Source organism: Cetorhinus maximus, chromosome 2, assembly GCF_964194155.1.
Source record: "Cetorhinus maximus chromosome 2, sCetMax3.hap1.1, whole genome shotgun sequence".
NCBI lineage: Eukaryota > Metazoa > Chordata > Chondrichthyes > Lamniformes > Cetorhinidae > Cetorhinus > Cetorhinus maximus.
The window spans coordinates 41,045,595-41,073,317 of record NC_135880.1 but is presented as its reverse complement, the minus strand read 5'-3'; the positions used below and the strand labels follow the sequence as shown (position 1 = coordinate 41,073,317).

Sequence of the window (27,723 nt, the reverse complement as noted above, 5' to 3'; positions counted from 1 at the left end):
GTAACTGATGTTTCTGGATCTAGGAGCTCAGAAGGGAAACTTGCCTCTCCTTTTCCTAGCTTGAGAGATTCTGCCAAAGTCCCAGTGCTAGGGTGAATCCTAGGACTGTTTCTTATCAGCTTTATCCAGCATCTGGCTCAATGACAAAATTACTGCCCCAATGTGATAGTATCACAGTGACCTTCAACACCCTACCTCTCACCTATACTTAAATGTTGACCTGGTCTCTGCTTCAATCATTAATTCAAGTTTAACACAAAGTCTTCCAAATAGTGTACTGCAAAGGAAGTAAACAGTCAGAAGAAAAATTGTCCAAGTTTGCAACTGGAGAAAGGTGGTCATAGAAAACCATATGTGAAGGGCAAACTAAATTCAAGAGTCAGGGCTGTCGTCAGCTGACCCTCATTAAGAGGATGATGTCTACTCAGGGTTGCAAATTTCTACCACAGGTATTCATGTGACTAAACAGGCTGATTCTCAACCCGCAGATCTTTGGGCACATGAGACAGGACATCCCATGAGGAAGGCAGGATTTGTTTCCTTTTCTACCGCTGTTCTGCCTCGTCATTAAGGCATTGGGACTCAAAAGTCTGATGCGGCTTAATGGGCAAGTTGTTGTCATTTTGAACGACTGGAGCAAGCTGTTCCCAGTCATTAATGTCAATGCTGCTGTGCTTCAAGGAGAGTGTCTTTGAAGTGCTTTCTTTGTCCTCCCCTGGCACACTGGCCATTTAAGTTAAGAAAACAGGATCTGGTGAGGAAATGCTTTTTGGCCATCCAGACATTGTCCAGTCCATCGCTGATCTTTCAGGAGTTTTGCCTGAATGCTTGTGGAACTGGTTTCATGAAGGACACTAATGTTTGTTCGATGATCCTCTCATTGAAACCGGAGGATACAATGGAGGCACTGCTGATAGAATTTCTCTTGTGCTCTCATGTGTGGCCGATACACAGTCCAGGTCTTACTGCAGGAGTGTGATGATGACAACTGTCTGTACACTAGGGTTTTTGTTGACAACAAAGACCTCCGCAAGTCAAACAGTCGCTGCTGTCGTTTGTAGATGGCTGTGTTGGATCTCCTCATCAATGGTGGCCTTTTGACAGAGGTAGCTGCCAAGATGTGGGAAGTGCTCAACACATTCCAGACTCTCTCCTTCAACATATATTGGAGGTAGAATATCTAGCTGATCAGGTATGGGTTGATATGAGGTTTTTTTTGGCAACGTACAAGGACAAGCCGGGGTAAACCTAAAGGTTGTGTTAGTCTTATTGTTATTTCTTTATTCTCTATGTGCTTTAGGACAATCATCAATGGTGGCCTTTTGACAGAGGTAGCTGCCAAGATGTGGGAAGTGCTCAACACATTCCAGACTCTCTCCTTCAACATATATTGGAGGTAGAATATCTAGCCAATCAGGCATGGGTTGATATGAGGTTTTTTTTGGCAACGTACAAGGACAAGCCGGGGTAAACCTAAAGGTTGTGTTAGTCTTATTGTTATTCCTTTATTCTCTATGTGCTTTAGGACTACAATATAGTCGTGCCAAACGTAATCAGGTTGGTTAATTTAAATCTATCTAAAAAGGCCAATATCCTGAAATACAGCATTTCTGGAAAATATAATGATGGGTAAAAAAAAAACGGCCACTTAGTGCCCAAGAGTAATTTCTATTCCACAGTAATAATTTGCAATAGGCTTTCATTATTTTGTAATGAACCATCAAATTCATGGCCTAATGATTCTGCAATTCTCTGCAGCCAAGAGTGTCTAGATTTATCTAGAGCAGCAGTGCATGCAATAAAATCAACTTATTCAGTAGCAATAAGCATTTGGAAGTCTGCAGAGGTGACCAGGTCTGACATGAGATCTAAATATCATGTGCTAGCTGCAAAGCAATTGGCAAAAAAATCATTGGGAATAAGATAATTCGCTCTGCCATCTTCTCTCGTCACTACAGCCCTCCTTTATCGAAGCATCGAACAGTTTTTCACTTCCATTCCCATACATAGAAGCCCACTCGATTTATTAACCATTCAGAAGAATATCTCAGCATCAGTCCTAAATTTCCCTTTTACAAATTTGAACTTGTGTACCTTACTCTTCTGTCATTCCACTGAAGTAGTAGCTAGACGACAACAACTTCCATTTATTGCTGCATAGTTTAATTAAATGTAATGGCAAAAATCTGTCCGCATTGGATATATAGAACATCAGAATCATTTGCATGGAACATCAGCATCATCCCATATACTGAAACCTGGTCAAAAAGGGGCATTGCTGCATCAGTGGCAGAATTCTACTCTGGTATTTTAGAAAGACTAAGTCTACATTAAACTACCTGAAATTCAAGAACGAAGTGGAATAGTGAATAAATCATAAACTTGACAAGACATTTGATGCGATGCTTGCATTATTGCATATCATGGATTCAAATGTCTTCTGCCTCCAAAAGGAACCTGTTTTCTCCAAGAGGAGAGTCACCTATTACATTGGTGTAGGCCACCCCTTACTTCCGGCATGTAATTTTACATTTTGTTGATGTGCAACACATTGTATTACTTTAACTGGTTTCCCGAAGGAGCTTCTTTGCATGCAAATATTCAACAGCTTCAGACAAAGATGCTGAAGGTAATCAGTGGTGCTAAATGTGCCTATGACAGAAATACTCAACATTAATAATACCATGCCATGAAAGTACTTTGCAATTCACAAAATAACATTCACCCAGTGAGAATGGATCCAACAACCATAAGCTATCCAAGAAAACACCTTCATCCTGGGGACTTTAACAGCAAATATTATTGTAGGAGTGGCACATTAAGCTTTCAGATGAGAACTGACTGGCTACAGAAGAGGCCTACACTTTCTACCTGACATACAAGATAATGGGGGCACATCACGGAATCACAGAATTATTACGGCACAGGAGGCAGCCGTTGTGTCTGCACTGGCTGTCCAAATGATCAAATCACTTATTGCCTCCACCCTCTCCCTGTAACCCTGCACATTCTTCATTTTCAGACAATAAAAGTGAAACTTAGTGGTATGTTAGGCCATTTCAGAGGACAGTTAAGAGTCAAGCACATTGTGTGGGTCTGGAGTCACCTGTAGTCAGATAGGGACACAGATTTCTTTCCCTAAAAGATATTAGTGAACCAGATGGGTCTTTACACAATTCAACCATTTCATGGCTGTCATTATGAAGCTATTTTCTTTAATTCCAAATTCTTAATTGAATTTAAATTCCACTACCTGCTAAGGTGATATACGAGTCCATGTTCCCGGAGCATTAGCTTTGAGCATCTAGATTACTAATTCAGTAACATTATCACTATGTCACTCTCCCTCTCATCCTTGACTGGTGCTTTTTGAATGCATCAATACCATAAACAAAAATTATGGCCTGCATTTTGTATACATAACAAAGCTAAGGCTATTTATAACAAACTAAATCGGAGAGTGCCTTCCAACATCCAGACATGCACAGATGGAAAATTGGAAGCTGCTGTCTGAGATAACCCTGTCTTCTATAAGCTGCACTGCTATATTCGGCATTCAAATCAATGTGAAGGCACGACGTTGGGGTTCTTGCCCACTAGTTCCCCACGAAAGACACCGGAAAAAATTAGGGCTGGTGCATTCAGGAGTAAATGAATGCATGATAACTGTGTGATAACTGCCAAGCAATCTTTCTCAACCTGAAAATGTAATTTTACAAATGTATCGCATTCATTCAGAAGTTAATTACTGTTGGAGATTATTTAAAACATTAATATTAAGTTACTGGTCAGGAGGCTAAAGAGTGTGTACAAAGCTATTAGAACTCTTTACTTTTAAGTAAAATATATATTTTAATTTACACAAACTGAGCATTTATGCATCCAAGGTTGTCCTGACAGAATGCAAAGGAAGCAAAAATTGTCAAAACAAAGCTGAATATTCCACGAGTGCCCAATTGAATATAGAATGTGAAAAAGTTCTCAGTAACAAAATAGTATGGCTTGTCACTGTCCTAATTGTTAGAATGAATCAGGAAATTGCCAAGATTGACATTTGTCTGAAGGATGTTGAATCTGTAAGATATCAATGAACTTCCCTAATATGTATTATGTATTCTAAGTAGCCATTCTATATAGTTTAACATTGTGTATCATGCGCAGAATGTACTGCAGCACTGAAAAAAAATCAGGGTTATTTATTCAAGAGCATTAATGAAGTTTCAAGCTGAAATGTATTAAATGGCTGGTTAAGCTTTGGTTAAGCTTAAAAATTGCTATTTAACGTTTCCAAATGACTGGGATTTTTGTGGTCAGTTTTTCCAGTCTGCACCAAATATCTTTTAGCAAAAATAAACCTTCTATCAGTTTACAAATAGGCCGTAAAAATGCAAATGCCGTTGACACTAATGAGATACACATTCTCCACCTAGAATATTCCAACCCACTTGTTACTTTTGGAAAATGGGAAAAACTAACCTGTAATTTCTTAAAACTGATGACACTTAAAAACTCATTTACAAAAACCAAACCTCTATCTGTTGAGTTCTTAAACTGCTCATGTTTCTGAAAATGTATGGTTTAAATTGTAATCTTCAATTGTTTTTACCCATTTTTCTCACAGCGTAAATAAGGCCATTTTACTAATTTTTCCCTGGAAAATTGCCAGCAATGGAGCAAAAAGGGCTCCAGAAACTGAAAGACATGTTGAGAGTATGTTACAGCTTGAGAGTGCTGGGGTTTATCCTGATCTCACTCAGATGATAGTAGGGTAAACCCACTGGCATTGGCTAGAAGACAAGTTCACTCATTTAACATGGTATTTTTGTTTATATCCAAGCAAGTAACAACCACTGTTATATTTGTCAATAAAATGTCAGCACTGTGCTGAGGATCTTATAGATCCTCCTGGAAAGGTAGACCACTTATCCACATCAACATCCTCAAAATAATCAAGTTCAACCTGTGCTCTGTTCTGGGCGACTGCCTCTGATGGTGCAGTTAATGCTCCACCTCTCTAAGGTTATTAAGGACAAATGGTTGGTAGAGCACCAGAGTCCTAATCCATCTTGGTCAGACAATGTCCACAGCTAGACAAAATCAAAGGTGGAGGGGAAGGGGGTTAGGGGTGGGTGAGTTAGAGGAAAAAGACCATAGAAAAACATTACAAAACTACTGTGAACATGAAGAGCTTTTGTTGCTACTGACAGTAGGAAAGAAAACTGTGGAACTGCCTCAAAGTAAGATAGTGAAGATTCTGAGCAGTGAGGCACAATTTTCTTAAAAAGAACAATGTGCTAAGTGAATTTCCTTCTCCTCTCACATGAGGATGAAGCAAATTTCCAATTGCACAGACATCAAGCAGAAAAAAAACCAGATTGAGATCCAGTTGCAATGGTTACATTTCTAAATACTAAAAAATTTCAGCAAGTTATGTATATAATGAGTTTAAAGACTTTCAGAACACGTGCATTAGTAATGGCAGGTTTAAGGTACAGCATGCTGTTATGAATTTATGTTACTACACCAGTGATGCTTGGATTAACCTATTCCACAGGATAGGAATCTTAACAGCATATAATTTTATTATGCCTGGTTATATTTTATTTCATAGGTTAAGAGCTGATCTTTAATTTGGCCTTTTCATTGTTTTCAACATAGCTTTCATATTCAGGGGCATAAAATTTGATATGAAGAAATTCTATACAATTTTTTACTCTGGCTTAAATAGAATAAAGTTCACTACCACAGCAATTTTAAAATATTTCAGCAATAATCTGTTTTGTAGTTGATATGCTGAAGTAGCTCAGGGAATAAGTTACATTCAACAAACATCACCAACACTATGAAGATGTGGATGCAAACCCAGGTGAAGTAGTCAAGAGAAGTGAGCTGCAGAGAAGGACCACTCTGAGTTCGTACAGTACCTGGGTGCTGAATCTGTGATCATCTGAGGCACTGACTAGATCAATGGAAGACATGGAGGAAGAGCGACTAAAGGGCTACCACAGAGACAGACAAAGAAAAACCCAGTTCAGAACAAAGGCACAACATAGCATTCAAACATTAACCTTCACCACAAAAAAGTGCATTAAAGAGCCAATAAGCTTTAAAGAAATGAGAACAGCCACAATGATATCATGCAACTATGTATCATACTCCACTGCATGGAACCCTGAAGAAAAGGCAACTCTACAATAATAGCCAAGATCAGGTGCAAATTTATGATGCATTTGTTTTGAAGTACATATCACAACTAGTGCCTAGATTTAAAAGTGATTGTGATGTACATAAAAACATTGTATGGTATATAAGCCATTAAAGCACAAATATAGTATTTCTACACAATTTTGTCTCAAATACTTCTGATATTGGAGTAAAGTACTAGTTTTAGTAATCTGGTGAAATCCACAAAATCTTTATGTAAAGCTTTCTTTTAAATAAATAATCCTTTTTTAGAATTTGATAAATTTAGGTATTATTGATAATACGAGATAAATGCAATGAAAATGGCAAGATAGAATAGTGTTCCTCTGCATAGAAGTAAAATAGTTTGTAAACTGTAAAAATAAGTTTTATTAAAACCTTGCAGTGGCCTTAAATTGTTTATATGTTAAAGAGCTAAGTATGTATCAATTCTTTTCCAGCTCCCAAATGCAAATTCAAATGGATTTCACTATTTATAAAACTGGTTCATGGAAACAGATTACAAAAAATAAACTGAGGAAAAGAGATTTCACTGCCCACAGTGAAAACAACCAGGGTAACTTCCTGATGGCATTTTGAACAAGGTAGTTGAGAAAAATAAAATTTGCAATAACTTTAAAAAGCCCTTGAGCAAGCAGAATATTCAATGATTAGAGTGAAAGACCAATTTACACATCATGTATCGAGACCATGGAATTTTGGATCTCATCATCACCCAAGAGGTGTGTGTTTCAGGCTTTCCATCACATCCTGTTTATCCCATGGACACTGAATTTCAAAGTCCCTCTTTTCCCCCTCCCATGTTGATACTTCGCACCAGAGGGGGAATCTGGTTACGTGTCTGAAAGTATCAACTAACCAACACTACCACAAGCAGTGCTTCAGTGACATCACAGGATGAGTCGGCAACCAACTGGAGTGCAGATCCTCACATTGCATTCTCCATAGGAACTGCCGATTTGAGCCTTCTACAATAAAAAGTTTAAAACAATTAAATCTTTTTTTTTTAAAATCAACATTTATTTATAGAATAGAATCATATCATAGTGGCATTCGAGGATTTTGCTAACAAAATACACTCAGTAATGCCACTACTAAAGCAATATCCTTTGTACCAATAAAATGATCAGGTCACCATACCTGTTTGGCAAATCTGTGGGTACCAACTGCCGAGAAGGAATCACCGAATGGCACAGCAGCTGACCAATGAATCCTTGACTTCTCTGTGTGAGACTAAAATTAAAATGTTTACAACACTCAATTACAAAGAACAGTACAAATGATTACTCCATACAACAGATTTTGCTAAGAGCAAGAAGAAGCATCTTCAAAAAAGTTCATCAATTGCAGTAGATTGGAATCAATTGGAATATATGAAACATTAACTTAATAATTTACTTAGAACTAAGGGAGAAAATACCTGTTCTTCAATCTTATCTTGTCTGTCAAGAGCAGCTTCAACAGCATCAAAGAATTCTTCCTCATTTATCAAACTATTTGGACCTTCCTAATAAAAGAAAGCATTCAAACAAAAGAAAATGAGCTCCAAAAATATCTGCAATTGTACACTATCTCATCACATTTCAGAAATGCTACAAAGCACTTTACACACAATGAATTGCTTTGAAATACAGTGTGTAATATAGCATTGCACCATGACTAATACAGGCAAAAATGGTAACTACTGAGATCCCACATACAGCAAAATAATGACAGTTCATCTGTTTTGGTGCCGCTGGTTGAGAGTGGGCAGGGCTTTGGGAGAAAGCTTCTTCAAACTACACCATGGGGCCTTTAATGGCCACCAAAACAGGCAAATACCTCAATGTTAACGTGTTATGCAAAAGTTTATTTTTAAAATTGTAAACAATGCAACTATGAAAATGCAGCATTTTCTCAGTTTTGGATTGTCAGCTAGGATTTATAGATTCTATCATCATGCCATTATCAGCTCACACTCCAAGCAGCTTGGCAGACAAAAGTTTTTAAACTGATGAATGCAAAAGCAAGTTTAACAGGGGCCGTCACAAGGTGCTTGGTTCCAACAAATTCTAGGTCGTTATATTCAATAACAGTATTGTTAACAAATAGTAATTGAGAAAATAATGGGACTTATGATAAATAAATATCCAGGACTTAATGGTTTCTACTTTGGGTGAGGGAATTGATCACTAAAGAGTAAACTATTATCCACCAAGTTCCTTGCCCCCAATTTCTATTTAGTCATCCCTGTCAGCAAGTCTAGTATATGAAAACTTGACGGTGATAAGATCATGCTCCAATTGCCTGCCACTCACCATCTGCTCTAGTTTAAGGAAAATCTAAATTAGGCAAGATATTGGAATATGATTGTAGAACCATAACTAGCATGATTCAGTGCCCTCGTAAGATGGGAGAGATTTAAACAATGTAAAAATTAAAGGAGATCACAATTTTGTTGCAAAAAAAATCTTTCAAAAGTACTGTTTTAGCATTCACCATGCTAAAATATTCAGAACTTGGAAGGCTTTGAATCAATACAGTCCAACAGAATTAAGGTGTGAACAAAATCCAAAATGCAGATCACATATATATGTGGAAGGAAGTTTGATAAGCCATATGACTTCCCTCACTCCATATTTTTCTTCTTGGGTTTTCGTTCTATCCAATCCAAAACAACCAGGATTTGAAAGCAAGCTAAAAAAAAATGGTGTAGTGAAATTGATCGGCAATTGATCTTACCTCATAATCAGGTCCACCAAAATGACACTTTTTCTTAAGTTCTGACATTGCATTCTTGTAAGCATCCTCAACTCTTCGCCTCTTTTCAATCTCCTATGAGTTCAGAGATCAAAGGTACGCATACTTTTCAGTACAGGATTGAAAACAACTACTGTGGCCCAAGTTGGCCATTTAGTTTATGCATTAATTACATAACAGGTAACATTAGCACATAAAATCCAATATGCCGGATCTCAAGATCTATAACAGACGTAAGAGTTTCTTTTCCCTCAAGTTTCCTCCCTATCCACAGGGTTTCCACCTTACTTGCACCCATACCAGATAGGTTAGTCTCTGTTCATCTTCAAGTTTCCTTTCACAAGAAAAGGTTACATTCCTTCTAACTATGTCTACAAAGTAGCTTATCTCTCTGAATGTTTATCCAAGCAGTGTCACTGTCTGATTGCTATCACATAGCTTCCCTCTTAAACAAGCATTGCCAGGTCTTATTTTATTTCTAATACTCCTAGTATTCATATATAAAATTTTGAGCCAATCCACTGATACGTTATCATTTCCCTGTGTGGTCAGTCGCCGTCAGTGGTTGTCCCTTGATTCAAGAATGGTGTCTACTTACGATCACAAGTTTCTGCCATGGGTCTTCACATGACCCAACTGGTCAATTCTCGACCCGCAGATTTTTGTTAACATGGGACAGGATGTCCCACGAGATGGTGGGATCCGAAGTGCAGAATTTGCTTCCTTTCCTTTCCTGCTCTGCCGCCGCTCAGCCTCATCATTAAGGTTCTCAAAGCATGATGCAGCTTGATGGACAAGTCATCGTCAAACTGAACAATTGGCAGCAAGCTCTTCCCAGTCATTAAGGTCAATGTTGCTGCGCTTCATGGGGAGCTTCAGAGCATCTTTGCAGCGTTATTTATGTATCCTATTATTGCACATACTTACTTACCCTGCCTGTATTTAAATAATCATCTGCCATTCCTGCTCTACGCCATCAGTTTTAGTTTCCTTCTTTCTAACTCTACGTTCCATCTCCCAAAGTTTAATTTTTCCCCATCTCTGTTCACCCGCTGTGCAAGGATTGTAATAGCAATCCAATTTAGGGTCACCCTGTTGCATCCATAGAGTTTTTCCCCTTCTCTTAATATCGGAGGAATCTGAAGTTCTCTTTTCTACATCATGTAATCACTCATTGACACTGTTTCTTCCTAATTTTATTTCTGCATGACATCAGACATAACTCTGAGATAACTACTTTCTCTTCTACTCCAGCCTAGAACCGAGCTGAGCAAACTCTCTACTCTGCAAATCCTTCAACCTATTCTTTCCTACATCACTGGTTTTTCTCCATTTCCGGACATCTTTCCATCTGTTCTGTTGATTCGCCTGCTCTGACAAGTCTGCACAAAGGAAAAATATATTGTGCGCATACTTACACTCCTTCCAAGCTTCATGATAATGTTGAACATTTGTGGAAATTGAGCAATTTTAAAACAAAAATGCTTACAATGGTTTTTTCCAGTGTTACCTTATCAATCCTTTTCTGCCAGCTGTCTTCTCGTTTCACCATCAGTTCAATGCAGTGAGAAAGTGTAGCCAGTATTCCTGCAGTAGTAGCCTTGAAAGTGATAGCTTCACCTTTAAAATCTATTCCATTGATCCCTTTGGGTGTCACACATGGAAACACTGTACAAAGGATATAGAATACACAACATGATTCTGAGAACATCTGTAACTCAACTGGCTGAAAGAAAGCTACTACAGTTAACACATAAATCATCAGCTTTATAAAAACAGATAAAATCTATGCATCTCTCCCAGACATTCCAACATGTAAGTGAATTACAATTATTACAGTATTACAGATAATACAAAGATGCAAGTATTTTGTAACAAAAGACCCTTTTTCAAAGTTATAGGTCCAATCCAGATCTCTAAACAATGGGGGGTTCCTTGAAACCAAGGTTACAAATTTCCAAGAAGCCCAGTTCTGAGGACAGTCACACATTTGCTTGCTACACTTCTGCTTCAACAGGTAAATGTTTAAATACTTCTGATACCCATCTTCAATATAACAATTTAACTTGTACATCATCAAGAGCCTATTTGCCTACATAATCTTCCACCCATAGCATTAATAATTTAATTACATCACACGGAGAACAACAATAAGCGGAGGCCAGGCTCATCAACAAATGATGTGGAGAAAAACTAATGAGAGGTATTCTTGTTAGCTCTTGCACATTTGCAAGCAGCCAGGTTTTTTAAAAGGTGGTGGGTGGAGGTGGGGTGAAGAGAAAAGGGCCATCAACTAATTAACCGAAAATTGCGGGTAGGATGGAACAAGCTGAATGGAGCTTTGCTATTAAAACTTGAAATTTGTATGATTGCCATAGATTCTTTTTGTTTAAGCACTCATAGCACTCTGATTGCATAGCAAGGCACTTTACATAGCTAAAAGAAAAAAAGAAATGACAACGAACAATGGTGCGAGAATTACGTGAAGTAATTGAAAACTTAAGTGAAAAAGATGAGTTCTGAGGAAGTTCTGAAAAGATACACATTGTAAGTTGAGAAGCAAAGTTGTTTAGTGACAGACTATGAGAGTAGTGCCAAGGCAGCTGAAGATTCTGTCATCAATGATAAGACAACAGGTTGAGGCAGAAAGACCGGAGGTGCACAAAAGCAGGCCAGAATTAATTCAATGAGTCTTCCCCAAATACACCCACAATTAAATGAGAAATTTTACAATGCACAGACCTCAGGTGATATAGAAAACAAATTTAATACAAAATACAGAGTGCAGTAGACGTTTCATTTCTATTCCATCAATTAAGGAGATCTGCATTTTGCAAAGTATTTTAATTAGTGTGCTGAAATGATCATATTGAGCAACTTTACTAGTTTATACTTAATTTTTATTTTAATGATTACCTATAAACATGTAATGAATTATTACTTATTTTATTTGTATCATCATCACAATTCCACACCCGCCACCATGATGATTTATCAATAAACCAATTATCTATCTAAAAACTGCAATCGACTTCACACAAGATTATTGAAATGGTCGAATTTACACATCTATCCGCATGAAAATTGTGTGTAAGAAAAAAGATGCTAATTTAAAAAGCACTCGAAACATTTTCATTCACAGATTAGCAACTTATTACTTTGAAAGTTAGAGTGGTACAGCAAATAAGCTGCAAGTTTTAAAGATACTTACATTTCTCTTTGCTGCCGTTATTATTATGTATAAAATCCCCATCCGATCGTGTGGTTGGAAAAGCATCCTCGTCATCTTCTACTACTAAAATAGTAGAATTAAACTTTAAAACATTTTTCCAGACTTCTGTCAAACAAGCCAATTCTTATTCAGTTTCCATACCAACGTAAGCCACATCTTCCTTAAGTCCAAGAACATATACTGCACTCACACATTCCAACGACAGTAGTCTCTATTTAACAGTGTTAAGAGTTTTATGAATGATGCTAAGCTGAGGAAAAGCCACAATTGTTGCACTTGAATTTCTCTGAATACATGACTGGTACCAATGCTGTTACAGTTAGAGACAGAGCAGCACTACCAGGAACGTGGAAAAACAGAGTTTGCCACTGCTCCCAAGGTCTTATCACGTAGAACTTTGGATATTAACTCTTTGCGACAAAATTGGATAAGATATCCAATAAGGTTTGGGCTTTGCTGCAAAAAGGCAGATTCCCATGAATCTACATCCTTTACACTTGCTATGCTTTGGACAGCATTGTATGAGATTAACAAGCATCTCTCAATTAGAGCATAATACCCTAAAGACATGATATGCCCACTGGATTTTTCTGTTTTCTCCGAAAGACAGTAAATACTACTCTCAGATAGTTACATTAAGGCTAAAATAAAGACTGTTTTCGAGCAAGATAAAAAACAGATACATAACACAAAACCTGCAGTAAAATGCTTGATTTACAATGCTTAAGTCTCAAAATAAAAAGGCCCTAAATCCTTCTAATTTCCAGCATTTCATGAAAGGCTGCCAAAAATATCCAGGGGTTGAGCAGCAAGAGGAGGAAAATATTTCTTACATAAACTCAGCAGTGAGAAAAATTACATGGCAGTACACTTTCCTTTCTATCAAAAGGCATTCTGAAATCATTTTTGTTCACAAGGCTAAAAGAGTACAAGCTTGTGCCAGCAGTTTAAAATACCCCATGTTTAGAAAAATATCAATGCACCTTTATCTCTCTGGAGTTCATCTTTAGAGACAGCATCAGCACAAGCATCAAAGTACTTCTGTAGTGTATCAACCTGTCTGCACAGGATATCACGAAAGGTTTCCATTTCAGCAAGTTTTTCACGTAGGCTATGGCCTTTCTGAAATCAGAAAATAGATTATTTATAATTCCTGCAAAAATACAAGTTTATCAAATTTTCTGAGCTTCTTTACAGGTAAAGGGCAAAAGAACCACCACAGAATAGGTAATTAAGCCTACTGCAGGCAACTTGGGATATTGACAAACATTGTAAACAGCTGTTGTAACACCTGCAATGATTATCTGGGGCAATTCACATCCTTAGTGAGCATTTTGGGCTCTGAGCTGATGTAGGACAAAGGTCTGCAAGTTCCACAGCTGATTTTTTGAAAAATATATACAAATAGGATCATTTACAATATCGAGAATGGTAGCATAGTGGTTATGCATCTAGACCAGTAACTAGAGGCCTTGAGTAATGATCAGAATGCATGAGTTTAAATCCCATCAGGGCAGATGCCGAATTTAAATTTAGTTAAATAAATCTGGAATAAAAACCTAGTATTGTAATGGTGTCCGTGTAACTGCTGGGTTGTTGCAAAAACCCATTTGCTTCACTAGTGCTCTTTAAGGAAGGAAATCTCCTATCATCTATATGTGACACATCAATATGGCTGACCATTAACTGCGGCCTGGCAAGCCACTCTGCGGTCAAAAAGGTGGCTCACCACCACCTTCAAGAGCAATTCAGTATGGGCAATAAATGATGGACTTTACAGTGACACCCATACCCCAAGAGTTTGTTCTGGACCCCAGGGTTTCAATTAGGATTTTGAAATCATTTACTGTGATTTCAGGGACCACAGAAGTGATCATAATGCAGTCTCTGTCAGGCTTTGTTGTAGCCTGCAAATTCTTCTACAGCGCCATACCCAACTTCCTGCCACCCAGTTTTCCAGAGCCCGCATGGAATAGTGGCAAGGAAAAATGTAGCGACACAACAAGATGAAGATAACCGTGTTCAAACAGAAGAAATATAATTCCTGACAAGTTTACTAGCTAACTGCATTAGGCAACTAGGAAACTGTATTGGTACGAAAATGATGGATTTCTTGTTAGTGAAATACAGATGGTGCAATTTATGTACATTTTTCTGCATTTATTTTGAAGGTAGTAAATCTCAAATGCTGTTGGGCAACTTCATTGGTGAGATCATTTCAGAAATTTGAGGAAGTGTGGCCTCCAGCAATTTCATTCTACTCTCTACTCACCCTCTTCCACTACCTCCTCCCAAACCACCATACAAAAATGCTATATTCTGACCACATCCTTGATTCTGATCAGAAAGGGCAGCATTAGGAAGTTAAGTGCACATGCACACGCATCTTTCCAGTCCAAACATTTCAGGCAGGACATGGGAAGCTGATCATTGATTTAGAAGGGAGGAAAGCAAAGCTGGAAATGGAGGCAGAAAATTAGAAAGAGAAGTTGGAAGATAGACCAAAGGTTGGAAAATAGACAAAAAAGCTCAGTTGTGGTTAATGGTAATGCTAAATGCAAGGAGTATGGTGAATAAGACAGATGAGAAAAGGGCACAGATTGACACATGGAAGTATGGTTTTTTCCCAGCTATTAGAGAAGGGCAGGAGCAGTAGCTGAATGTTGCTAGCTACAGAGTTTTCAGCTAAGAGGGAAAGGAAGATAAAAAAGGAGGCAAGGTAGCCATATTGATTAAAAAAAACAATTCCCGTGTGAAAAGGGGTGATATGTTAGTGGAATCATCAAATGAGGGTATATGGGTTGAACCAAGGAACAAAACTTAAGGCGATACCACTGCTGGGAGTATGCTATAGATCTCTGAATAGTTCAAGGGAAGATAGAAGAGCAAATTTGCAGCAAATTTCTGACAAATGTAAAAAACAAGAAAGTAAAACAATAGTGGGGGATTTCAAATATTCTAATAATAACTGGGATACAGTCAGCGTAAAAGGGTGCAGGATTCCTAAATTGCACTCCGGTGAGCCTTTTTAGCCAGTATGTGACAAGTCCAACCATGTGTATGTGGGGGGCTGGGGGGCAATTCTGGATTTAGTTTTAGGGAATGAAGCTTGGGAGGTGGAAAGAGCATCGGTGGAAAAGCACTTTTGTGGTAGTGATCATAATTCCATTAGATTTAGCATAGTTGTGGCAAAGGACAAAGATAAAATAGGAGTAAAGGTTCTAAAGTGGGGGAAAGCCAATTTTACTACGCCAAGAATCAATTTAGGTATTTGAAAGTGAATCAAGAGCAATGGGAGGTATTCAAGTTTGGGTAAACATGTTCCCACAGAGAAAAAGTGTGGGGCAGCCAAATCTAGAGCCTTGGATGACAAGGTGTATAGAGAGTAAAAGGAATAAAAAAAGAGGGAAGTTTATGTCAGACACAAGTGCTTAATACTGCAGAAAACCTAGAATAGTACAGAAAGTGCAGCAACAGATTAAAAAGGAAATTAGTAAAACAAAAAAGGGCATGAACAAATATTGCCAAGGAAAATCCAAGATGTTTTATAAGCACCTAAAGAGCAAAAGGCTAACTAAGAGAAAAGTAGGGCTTATTAGGGACCAAAAAGATAACCTGAGAGGAGGCAGAGAATGTGGGAGAACTTAAATACTTTGCAGTCATCTTCACAAATGATGGTGCTGATGATGTCATAGTTAAGGAGGAAGAGGGTGGAATATTGGATAGGATAAACACTGTAGAGATGAAGTATTAAAGAGTTTGTCATCTTTGAAAGTAGATAAATTGCCACGCCCAGGTGAAATGTATCCCAGGTTGTTAAAAGCAGCAAAGGAGGAAACTGCAGAGACTCTAACCATCATATTTCAATCTTCCCTGGATACAAGAGTGATGCCACAGGATAGGGCAGCCAACATCTTACTATTGTTCAAAAAGGGAGGAAGGGATAATTGAAGTAATTATAGGACAGTTAGCTTAGCTTCGATTGTAGGCAAATTATTGGAACCAATTCTGAGGAACAGTATAAAGCTTTATTTAGAAGAGCCTAGGTTAACCAAGGAAAGTCAGTATGGATTTAAGGGAAGGTCATGTCTAACTGAATTGAATTTGAGGAGGTGGCAAGCAAGGTTGATGTGGACAGTGCAGTGATGAGGTCTACATAGATTTTAGCAAGGCTTTTGACAAGGTCCCACAGGGCAAACTGGTCAATAAAGTAAAAGTCCTTGCGATCCAAGGGAGAGTGGCAAATTGGGTTCAAAATTGGCTTCGTGTCAAGTACCAAAGGTTTATGGTTGATGAGTGTTTTTGCAGCTGGAAGGCTGCTCCCAGTGATGTTCCAGTGGGTTCAGTACTCAGTCCCTTTTTTTGTAGTTTATGTCAATGATTTAGACTCAAATGTAGGGGGCAAGATAAAGTTTGCAGATGATACAAAAATGGCCATGTGGCTAACAATAAAGAGGAAAGCTTTAGACTGCAAGAAGATTTAGATGGTGTGGTCAGTTGAGCAGCAAAGAGGAAAATGGAATTGAATTGGAGAAGTGTGAGGTAATGCATTTTGGGAGCAGCAGCAAGGCAAGCAAATACACAAGAAATGAGATAATACTGAGCAGTGTAGAGGAACAGATGGACATTGGAGTGTATGTCCACAGATATTAAAACATAGCAAGACATATCAATAAGGTGGTTAAGGTGGCATATAGCATGCTTTCCTTTATTAGTCAAGACATAGAACATATCAGCACGGATGTTTGCTAGAAAGATATACAACATTAGCTAGACCACCGCTCGAGTATGGTGTACAGTTCTGGTTGCCATTTTGTTACAATCTCTACAGAGACGATAACTTTGAAAAAGAAATTCAAATTTCCACTTACTAGCCAAAAAGGCGATACAAGATTTCATGCTTTAACAGTTTTACTAGAGCAAAAGACTAAAAGCACTATTGACCAAACACTATCTTTGTAGGGAGTTTATACTTTACACAACAAAACAGAACATTCCCTTTCTTTCAGCACTACTGAAAACATACTTCACAGATATACGTTATACTGTCCTTTAAGTAGACATTCAATTCTCCTAAAACTATATCTGGAATACTGTGGATAATTTTGGTCCCCTTACTTAAGAAATGATTGCATTAGAAGCAGTTCATACAAGTTTCACTTGACTAATTGCTGGGATTAAGGGCTTATCCTATGTGGAAAGGTTGGAGAGGTTGAGCCTAAATTCGTTGGCGTTTAGAAGAATGAGATGTATCTTGCTGAAACATGCAAGGTCCTGAGGAGACTTGACAGGATACTGAGAGAACGTTTCCTGTTATGGGAGAGACTAGAACTAGAGGCACAGTTTAGAAATAAGGGGTGTCCCATTTAAGGGGTGGCAATGGTGTAGTGGTATTGTCACTGACTAGCAATCCAGAGACCCAGGGTAATGCTCTGGGGATCCGGGTATGAATCCTGCCACGGTGGATGGTGGAATTTGAATTCAATGAAAATCTGGAAATTAGAAGTCTAATGATGACCTTGAAACCATTGTCGATTGTTGTAAAAACCCTTCTGGTTCACTAGGAAATCTGCTGTCCTTACCTGGTCTGGCCTACATGTGACTCCAGACCCACAGCAATGTGGTTGACTCTTAAATGCTCTCTGAATTGGGCAACTAGGGATGGGTAATAAATGTTGGCCTGGCCAGTGATACCCACATCCCACGAACGAATAATTAAAAATAAGACCGAGATGAGGAAAAAGCAATTTTCTCTCAGAGGGTCATTGGTCTGTGGAATTCTCAGTGGATACAGGGTCATAGAATACTGTTAAGGCTGAGTTAGTTAGATTCTTGATAGACAAGGGAGTCAAAGGGTATAGGGGCCAGGCAGGAAAGTAGAGTCGAGGCCACAAACAGATCAGCCATGATGTTATCAAAAGGCGGAGCAGGCTCGAGGAGCCGTATGTCCTTCTCCTGCTCCTAACTTTGTATGTTCGTATGTAACTAGTCCAATGCAATTCTTGGCTCCCAAGGTTTTACATCTGTTTTTTTCTCAGCCTGGGAACTTCTAATCTCAGAATTGTTTTTCACAGTGAGGCTTTCCCCCCCCCCGCCCCGGAGATTCTTTCTCTGATGCATCTTTCAGCCTTGCTTTAACTCTTCATAAACTAATTTTTTTCAATCTGAGCACAAGCTCACACCTGCATTCTTGCATGGTGAACCATGACATCCTGCTGCCTATAGCTACTCTCCCTCTCCAGGATCCTGGCAGGCTCACTTTGAGAGTTTTCAGGGATATCTTAGACCCTTCCTCTCTCAGGGCCCAGCTCCATGGCAACGTGAATCACATGGCCCTTGTATCCAGGTAGAAATGGTGATTAATTATTCTTGAGACCCCAAGTCTCCTTTATCATGAAAATAAATGGACAGTTTAAAGCACAACTGTGTACAACCCAACATGTTCAACACTTATCTATAACTTTGGAGACACTCAGTCTATCCACTGTTAGCACATGGGCTGCTGCCATTGTCTCCAAGTGTAAACACCTTACACTTTCTTCCCAGTAAAACAATCTGAGCCCCCTTTAATCTTTAACAAACAAACCACCCAGGCTTGCTGTTAGGCAGAATTCAAAACAGGTCACATGACCTCCCTTCATTTTACCTTAAACATAATCTTATGAACCTCATAATTGTAACAATATTACAGGAAACATATGATTTCCATTGGAGAGGGTGCAGAGGAGATTTACAAGGATGTCATCAGGACTGAAAATTTTAAGCTATGAGGAAAGTTTGGATAGGCTGGGGTTGTTTTCCTTTGAGCAGAGGAGGCTGAGTAATGACTTAATTGAAGTCTCTGGATACAGTAAATAGGGACAACCTATTTATTTTAGCAGAAGGGTCAAAAACTAGGGGGCATAGATTTAAAGTAATTGCTGGAAGAATTAGAGGGGAGATGAAATGTTTTTTCACCCTGAGGGTGGCAGGGACCTGGAACTCATTGCCTAAATGGGTGGTAGAGACAGAAACTCTCACCACAATTAAAAAGTACTTGCTGTTTAATTGAACAGTTGTGACCTGTAGGGTTACAGGAAAAGTGCAGGAAGGCAGGATTAGGCAGGGTCGACCGGCACAGACACAATGGGCCAAATGGCCTCATACTACGTTGCAAATTTTCTATGGTTTCTATAATTTCCACCAGCAAACCAGAATGAAAGTTAGCCTGGGGTGGAAATTGCATGTGGGGATATTGAACTACAAATCAAAAACTGTCTACTTTATTTACAGATTATATAATATGAGTTTATTTCTAATCTTATTTGTAAGTCAACAAAAATCAGAGGTGGAACTCCCTTTTCTAAGGCCAACTCAGAGGATGAATGTTCACTGCATGCAAACTATCTCAGATAGCCATTACTACCCAGCAAACCCTTTCTGTATTGGCCTAGGGGCTGCCACACCACAAGAAAACAGTATCAAATTAGCTCAGAGCTTCCAATGGGTATTTCTTGTATATCTACTGTGCACAAGACCCTTTTAGGTCAAAGAGTTGTTTGCTTTATGATCATCATACTGGGAAAATCAATGACGAGAACTGGGAAAATAACCTGTTTGCTCATGTTGAAAGGGGAGACGCAGATTTAGAAATATCTTATGAAGAACTTCACTCAGTGATGAATGTTTGGAATCATCTGTCAAGCAGGGTTCCAGAGTTCAAAATGTATCTGGATGCCACACAAGGTGCCAGGGTACTCGAGACAAGTTTCAATGGGCCAAATAGTTCTTCTCTATGTCTTTGACTTTGATGTTTTTAGTGTGTAACAATTCTAATCACTTAACTATGGGAAGGTACACTTCTGGCTCTTCTGCCTCAGGGAAGGGCAGGGCAAAATTAGCTTTACAAGGCAAGTCTGAAGACACAAGTGGCAAGAGAGTATGTATTAATGAGAAAACAATGTGATGCGTTGTTGACCTGTTACACAATTTTCACTTAGTATTAAAATCTTGTGTGGTTTCTTTGAGAGATGAAAACCCCATTTCCAATACTGTACATGGGCCTTCACAAGTAGCCAGCTAATTCACCAGTCATCTTCTCCATCATGTGAAATACATCTTCGAAAATTCAAGTAGGTAATCTGAATACCTCAATTAATTATCCTATCATTGATTATTTTTATTTGCTCATCAACTGGTGATGCTAGTAGGCCACATTTTATTGCTACTCCCTAGCTGCCAGAAAAGACGGTGATGTGGACTGGTCTCCTCTGACTGCTTCTATAAGGGGTAGGACATTTGTTCTAAAGCAACCGGTGGCCACTATGCCTTGATACTCATTGGTCACTTCCAGAGAAAATTCATCGATTTCTCCTGGGACAAAGATTAATCACAGGGTCTTTAGTGGAGTTCTAGGTTCCATGCTTGTGGAGGGTGGTCAGGGTCTGATGTGTATTTACATCCAGATTGTGGCTTTCTGCCTCTAGGCCCTGCAGAGATACCCATAAAAGAGGTGTGCATTGGTGATGTTTTTCTTTCTTTAGATGCACAGCTTGATTTATGACAGGCAACTCCTTTTTATTAAGCTGCAATGAGTGTTTTTATCTTTGCAAGAGTTGTCCACTGTACCATGAGTCTCAAACCTGGTAGCTTCCATTAGGGGCGCTCTCCCAACTCTCTCCCATTATTTAGCACTCCTCTGCTACCCCAGATGAATCGGCTACCTTAAACAACAGGTGACTGCATGAACAAGAACACTTGTTGCTAAAGTAATTAGAATCAGGAATGTATTGGTTGATAGCAGAGTTAGGTGACTGTTGCCAGAGGCATTTCTGCCCAAGTGTTCTGGTGCTACTTCTGATCTGTGATAAAAGCCATCCAAGGAGTGGCTCGACTCAGTTAGGTGCATTGAAAAGGCTAAAGCACAGAAGCTGTTCTGACTGATCTCATCCCCATTCAGATGGAGCTTCGTCGATAACCTCAGCTTCAACTGAACCTTGTTCCGAAAATACCCTCCATGCCATTCCACTCTGGAGGAATGGTTTTCTGTAGAGGATGCTGGATGCACATTATCCCTCATCTTCTCTCTAGATATACTTTGGCATAATAACTTGACTAAAAACAGAAATGCTCAGGCCAGGCAGCATCTGTAGAGCAAGAAACGTAGATAATGTTTCAGGTCAATAACCTTTTATCATTGACATGAGGAAATGTAATTGACCTGAAACATTAACTCTGTTTCTTGCTCCACAGATGCCACCTGACCTGTTGCAATTTCTAATTTTATTTCAATTTCAAACATATGAGTATTTTGATTTTGTAATATCTTGACTACTGGCAGAGGTGAGCAGCCCCGGTATCATGCTTTCATATCCCCTTAAATTCCTAGGCACATCCAATTTTCTCCCTTGCATTAGTTTGTTTTAGCAAAGTTGTTCTTAATACAGCATTCATTTGTCTAGGTTGTCAATCTGCCTCGATTGTGCTACTTACCAGAATCTATTGTCCCTCACTAAACTCTGCAGATTCTAAGCACCTTGCATCTTTGAAGACTTTTTCTATTCTGTTGTTCCACACCGTGCAGTCCAGCAAAAAAAAAATTGTCACTTTCTATACATGGTAGTACTGCTCTCAGTAGTTGGGGATGCACCAATCAAAACTGCCTGTACTGCTTAGCAAAAAGACAGGTTTCATTCAGATAAATTACAGCTATGCAAAGTTGCTCTAACAGCTCAAATAGGTAGATTTGGTAAGTATCATGTACAATGGATGGCATGATATCCTTTCAATACAAGGTTTTTAGTTATGCATCCAAAACAATAGAACTGCATTATCCCCAATCCTTACCTTTAGTCACAACTTGCAGGAGACATCTTTTAGACCTGACTATTTTGTTAATTGTCGTGGAACTTCAAAATGAAAAAGGAGTATCATTAAATTAATTGACACACATTTATGAAGTGGCCCAAAATCATAAATAGTTAAATCCCTTTATATTTCTGCAAATAATCACGCCATTTTAACACTCCACCCTGCTCTCTTGCCCACATGTCTGTCCTTGGCTTGCTGCATTGTTCCAGTGAAGCCCAACGCAAACTGGAGGAACAGCACCTCATCTTCCGACTAGGCACTTTACAGCCTTCCGGGCTGAATATTGAATTCAACAACTTTAGATCTTAAACTCCCCCTCCCCCCATCCCCACCCCGTTTCCTCCCCCTCCCTTTTGTTTTTTTTTCAATAATTTATATAGATTTTTCTTTTCCCACCTATTTCCATTATTTTTAAATCTACAACTAATACCTTGTCAGTCTTTCCACCCCACCCCCACTAGAGCTGTACCTTGAGTGTCCTGCCATCCATTCTTAATTAGCACTTTTCTTAGATAATATCACCACCTTCAACACCTCTTTGAACCTTTTGTCTGTGACATCTTTTGATTATCTGCTCCCATCACTGCTTGCTTGTCCCTACAACCACCCCACCCTCAACTTCTCTCCCCCCGCCCCCCACCTTAAACCAGCTTATATTTCACCCCTCTCCTAACTATACTTCAGTTCTGTTGAAGGGTCATGTGGACCCGAAACGTCGACTCTTTTCTTCTCCACCGATGCTGCCAGACCTGCTGAGTTTTTCCAGGTAATTCTGTTTTTGTTTTGGATTCCCAGCATCCGCAGTAGTTTTTTGTTTTTACCCAAATATAAAGTGCAGCTAAGTTCAAGCCTCCCTTTGCTGAAAGCATTAGAGATCAATTGTATTCACCCAATGGTGCACTTTGCTTATGTGCAAAATTTAAGCTTTCCTACCTGTTGGTTGAGATCTTGGACTGGCCCAATGGAAGTCTGTGGTAACAAATGAAGGACTGTATAGTTTTTCATCTATAACCAGCAGTTTACAAGTTTTTAGTTTCTAGTGCCTCTGGGAACTTTCAACAGAGCTTGCATTTTTGTGCCGATAACGGCTATGCAAAAGTACACAAAAACAGAATGGATGGGTCCACCTTCAGGCCCTAAAGTATCTGCAAACTAGTTTAATTTCAGAAGCTAGTTTAGTCTGTGCTTTAATGAACCTCAAAGTCTTAGCCCAAAGTAAATCTCATTGAAAAATGCTCAACAATATGCATTGAATTTTCTATGGCAAGAGTGAAAGCCATTGGGACTTTGAGGACAAAAGAATGAACTGAAACTTCTTCCACATTTAAAATGGCTTATCTATTCTTCTGGAAATGTTACCAATATTTGCAGGAACATTTATGTTATGGTGTCTAATTCTTCCACTCCAACCTACAGCCTTCAAAATGTCAACCCCTTCCCCCCCAACCTTGCTTGAATTTATAAAAATGCATTCTGGTAACTGAAATTAGTGTTGGGCAGTAGTGCAGAATGGGCAATAGCACATCTGCAGCTTGCTTTACACACATTCACTGAAAACAACTTTGCACTTTGATCTAAGACAGATTTCATTCCCAATAAATCCAGCTTCCATTCCTCTCTGTACAAACTTCAGATACGCTCTCCACATTTATTATTCAATGTCACACATCTCACAGGTTATACGAGGACCAGCAACATTATGGCCCACTAACTCAAAACTGTGCAGCTCAAGCTCAATTTACTTAACAAGCTTACTGACCACCCTATGTTAGATGAACAATGTTACTGCTACCTGCAATTTGATGTGGCTATGGAGTATTGATATCTACAATGTCAAAGACAGTGATTCTGACCATAAAAAATCTGAGGAGATAGCATTTTGGTAGCAGTGCTGCCTAAGTACCTATGAGGATGACATATTTGTTTCAAGTCATAGTCACAATGACTGTTGCATTATAACTGGATTCTTATCCCTCCCACACCCCAAGAGATGAGTAAATGCCAACAAAACTGACATTTCCTGCCAAACAGCAAATTAGACACTTGAGTTCACACCCTACTAAAATACAAATTAAAGTATTGTCCTCCTCTCACCCCCACCAAAAGATATAAATTTCATGGCCAGGCAATGATATAACAGGCTTACCTATGCCACTTTGTCTGAACTGAGACTGTAGGTTGACTGGAATTTCCATTCAATCTTCAAGGAGAAACAATTTCTTTCCAGTTTTAGGCAAGCATTCAGAACTGACCATGTTAACCAATGCAAAAACCAGATCTCCAAAATTAACTTCTCCTCAAATGCAGGATACTTAAACTCTTATTTCTGTGTCCCATAGAAATAAACAGCACATCAAAAGAAATGTACCTATGTTGGGTGGGTTGGAGGAATCTACAGTGAGTAATGTAAAGGAAATTACATTTTTTCCCTAATATTACTGTGGGATACTGATACTTGTGGGGGCCATGTTACATGCGCGTTACGTGTGTGTGACTAATTTAATTAAACTGAAGACAATCAGACTGCAAGATTTAAATCATCAAAGAGATTAGGTGTAAACGCAGGGATTTTCAAATGGAAATGGATGAGCTAACATTTGCTTTTGTAGATAAGTTGAGAGGTTGTTTGAATTTCAAAGGGAAATAAGAAGGTAATAAGGAAAATGTTTGCATCTTGCAGGAGTTCATAGGTAAACAAGTAGTGCAGATATCATACTTTATTGACCCAAAATCAAAGACAAAATGGAAACATGAAGGATCTTACTTTTGGAGAGTTTGAGTTTCAAAGAAAGTTTAAAACAATGGGTTTTAAAGATCAAGAGGGAAAAAATATATTTAAGAAAAAAGAGTGACAGCTTTATGGGAGTAGCCATGTGAGATCTTCAAGAGTGTGCTGTATAGTATCAGTTTCTAGCCGCCCCAGAGAAATGCTTGCTTGTTAGAAAGCAAGGTTTTGTTTTGGCCTTGGATCTCCCTTGTCGAGTGAGGGGGAGAGGGGAGGATGAAATATCTCCTTTATAGTAACAGTGGGTGCCTTGCAGTAATATTATTGGATGTTTTATAGATTTAGAATCTATTTGGACTGTGCCGGAAAAGGTTGCTTATTTTGGGAGTCTAGCTAAGTAGGAATCTCTTTTGGAAATGTTGCAAGACTAGGCTTAACTGTGTAACTGTAATCTTGTGTGTTTAAGTTTTCTTTTCTTTTGTTTAAAAAATGTTTTAATTGAATATTTAAAACCTCCAAAACTGGTAGTGGAATCTTTACTTCTGACTTCAGTACACATACCTTCTCATAATAAAAATACAAATTGCAAATCATCATGATAGCTTGGCCAAGTTTCCCTTTGGGGTTTGGTCAGCCCGACAATTACCATCTACCGTATCATAACAGTAAAGAGGACATTGATCCTTACCTTAAATGATGAGGTGGATGTGGCAGAATAACCACTTGCTGCAGACGTAAGAGACAGCATGGAGCCATGACGCCGTAGACTTGATTCTGATCCATATCCAGATTCTGCCTATTAAAAAAAAAGACATATTTTAAAACAAGTAATCTGAGAAAGTGCATGCATTACACAGTGCATACTTCACATATCAAACACACATATTAAATATTGATAAAAGTAATGTAAGAAATGTACGGTTTGATTATCGCACTTCAATTATTTTCATATAACATATCATGGCTCACCTCTTTCCCATTCTCTTCTGTTTATTTAGCTTGAAATCTACTCTAATAAACTCTTCTTAAACATCATCTCTTCCTCACCGCCATCTGAGTGTAGATAGTTCTATTTTTATTCTCAGCCTCTTTATTATGAGGCAACAATCACTCAAACGATCAAAAATGATCAAAAACATCCCACTGAAACAAGAACCTGTGATGGCCACTTTTTAAAATTATACCCTTGACAGTCAATCAAGCAGACCTGAATAGGCGTATAACCAAGAAAAAATATGAGTGTTGATAAGCACTGGTAAAAACAGTGAATTCCAAACATCTCACGAATCAAAAATACTTCCAATTGCTGATGCATCCCTGATTCCGAATAAGTCTGCATTCTTTGGATAGGTAGCAGCTAGCCAGCCAGTATTCTGGCGACACTAGCTACAAGAATTTAAAGGGTTGCTGATTTAAAAGTAAGGGTTCCAATTTTAGGACAGAGTAGAGGAGATTTTTTTCTTCTCAAGAGGGTTGTGCGACTTTGGGACTCTCTGCCTCAGAAGGCAGTGGAGGCGGGGTCATTGAATATTTTTAAGGCAGAAGTAGATAGATTCTTATTAGGCAAGGGAACCGAAGGTTATCAGGGAAGATGGGAATGTGGAATTTGAAACACAAACAGGTTGGCCATGATCTTATTAAATGGCGGAGCAGACTTGAGGGGCCGAATGACCTACTTCTGCTCCTATTTCATACGTTGGCATGTTTGTAAGAATGTGACCATTTTGCATTTATATCAGCACAAAGCCAGTTAGAATTGTGTGCTCCAGAATTACAGGAAACTTGTGGTGCTTTTAAGGGCTATAAAGTGACGCATAAAACCCTGAAATACTAGTCAAACAGAACTTTATTCTAAAATAAATTTAAGGAAATGTTTTAAGCTTCACTGCTCACATATATCTCAAAGTGACTTGAGAAAATCGTTTTTCAGAACCCTGGAGCAGACACCAGCAAACGCAAGATTTGAATGTCATCTTTCAGAGTCTCTCTTTCCTATTCATCTAATGCCACCTGTTGCCAATAAAATTGTCAGATGCACCCGATCCCTGGATTCCCTCCAGGAATTGAAGGCTGCTATGATTAGGAGTCCCGAATTTAAGAGATGGAAGTAGGCTTTTCCATTCTGTGATCCTGTTGACTGCTTTAATGAACAATCTCAGTTAACCTTTGAGCTCACTTCAGGGGTTGATTCTTATTTAGCATCTCAACCTGGAATTGTCCTATTGTCCATTGGTATATTTATCAGGAAAGGAGTGACAGGATGGGCCTCTTTTCTCCTGAAATAAGAAAGCTAAAATTATGAAAGGTTTTGATAGAGTAGATACAGAGAGACTGTTTCCTCTTGTGGGGAAGAGCATAACCAGAAACCATCAATGTAAGGTAGTCACCAAGAAATCCAGTTTGGTATTCAGAAAAAACTTCTTTAACTGAAGAATGTGGAACTTGCTACCACTGAGAGTGGAAGAAGCAAATAGCGCTGATGCAATTAAGGGGAATCTAGACAAGCATTTGAAGGAGAAGGGAATAGATGGTTACGATGGTAGATTTGATGAGAAAAGATGGGCACTAGTGGAGCATAAGCACAGGCGTGGCCAAATGATCCGTTTCTCTCATACTGTAATTTGTCCTTTTTTTAAGTCATGCTTTGCTGGTTCTTAAAATCTGACCTACCACTAATCTTTGCAGATGTGTACAATGTTTCGTTCAATTTGACAGGATCCTTAACTTCCTTAGTTAGCCACAGATGATGCATTCTTCTCAAAGTGTCTTTCTTTCTCACTGGGATAAAGCTCTGTTGAGTTATTAAATATCTCCTTAAAAGTTTGTCACTGCATTACTACTGTCCTACCTTTTAATCTAGTTTCCAAGTTCACTATAGCTAGACCTGCCTCCACACCCTAATATTAACCTTTATTCAAGTTTAAAACACTCATCCTAGACCCAACTTTTTGCCTTCAAACTGAACTGAAGTATA

General features: G+C 38.7%; 2 protein-coding genes across 6 annotated transcripts in view; both read right to left on the bottom strand.

Annotated features, from left to right (window-relative positions):
- The window catches only part of LOC144693724 (ceramide transfer protein), a 134,393-nt gene that overhangs the window by 22,134 nt on the left and 84,536 nt on the right, over positions 1-27,723 (bottom strand). Inside the window, exons 4-12 of one of the 5 annotated variants that reach the window (XM_078563665.1) lie at positions 25,438-25,545; positions 22,958-22,993; positions 13,159-13,297; positions 12,155-12,238; positions 10,454-10,611; positions 8,926-9,018; positions 7,625-7,711; positions 7,345-7,437; positions 5,925-5,999 (exon numbers count right to left, since the gene is read on the bottom strand). In XM_078563665.1, the coding sequence (XP_078419791.1) occupies positions 5,925-5,999; positions 7,345-7,437; positions 7,625-7,711; positions 8,926-9,018; positions 10,454-10,611; positions 12,155-12,238; positions 13,159-13,297; positions 22,958-22,993; positions 25,438-25,545 (873 nt within the window). The remainder of the gene's footprint in view (positions 1-5,924; positions 6,000-7,344; positions 7,438-7,624; positions 7,712-8,925; positions 9,019-10,453; positions 10,612-12,154; positions 12,239-13,158; positions 13,298-22,957; positions 22,994-25,437; positions 25,546-27,723) is intronic. The other 4 variants (XM_078563692.1, XM_078563674.1, XM_078563682.1 and 1 more) reach the window with 4 other exon arrangements.
- The window catches only part of LOC144693742 (beta-1,3-galactosyl-O-glycosyl-glycoprotein beta-1,6-N-acetylglucosaminyltransferase 4-like), a 497,013-nt gene that overhangs the window by 390,986 nt on the left and 78,304 nt on the right, over positions 1-27,723 (bottom strand). The window lies entirely within an intron of this gene.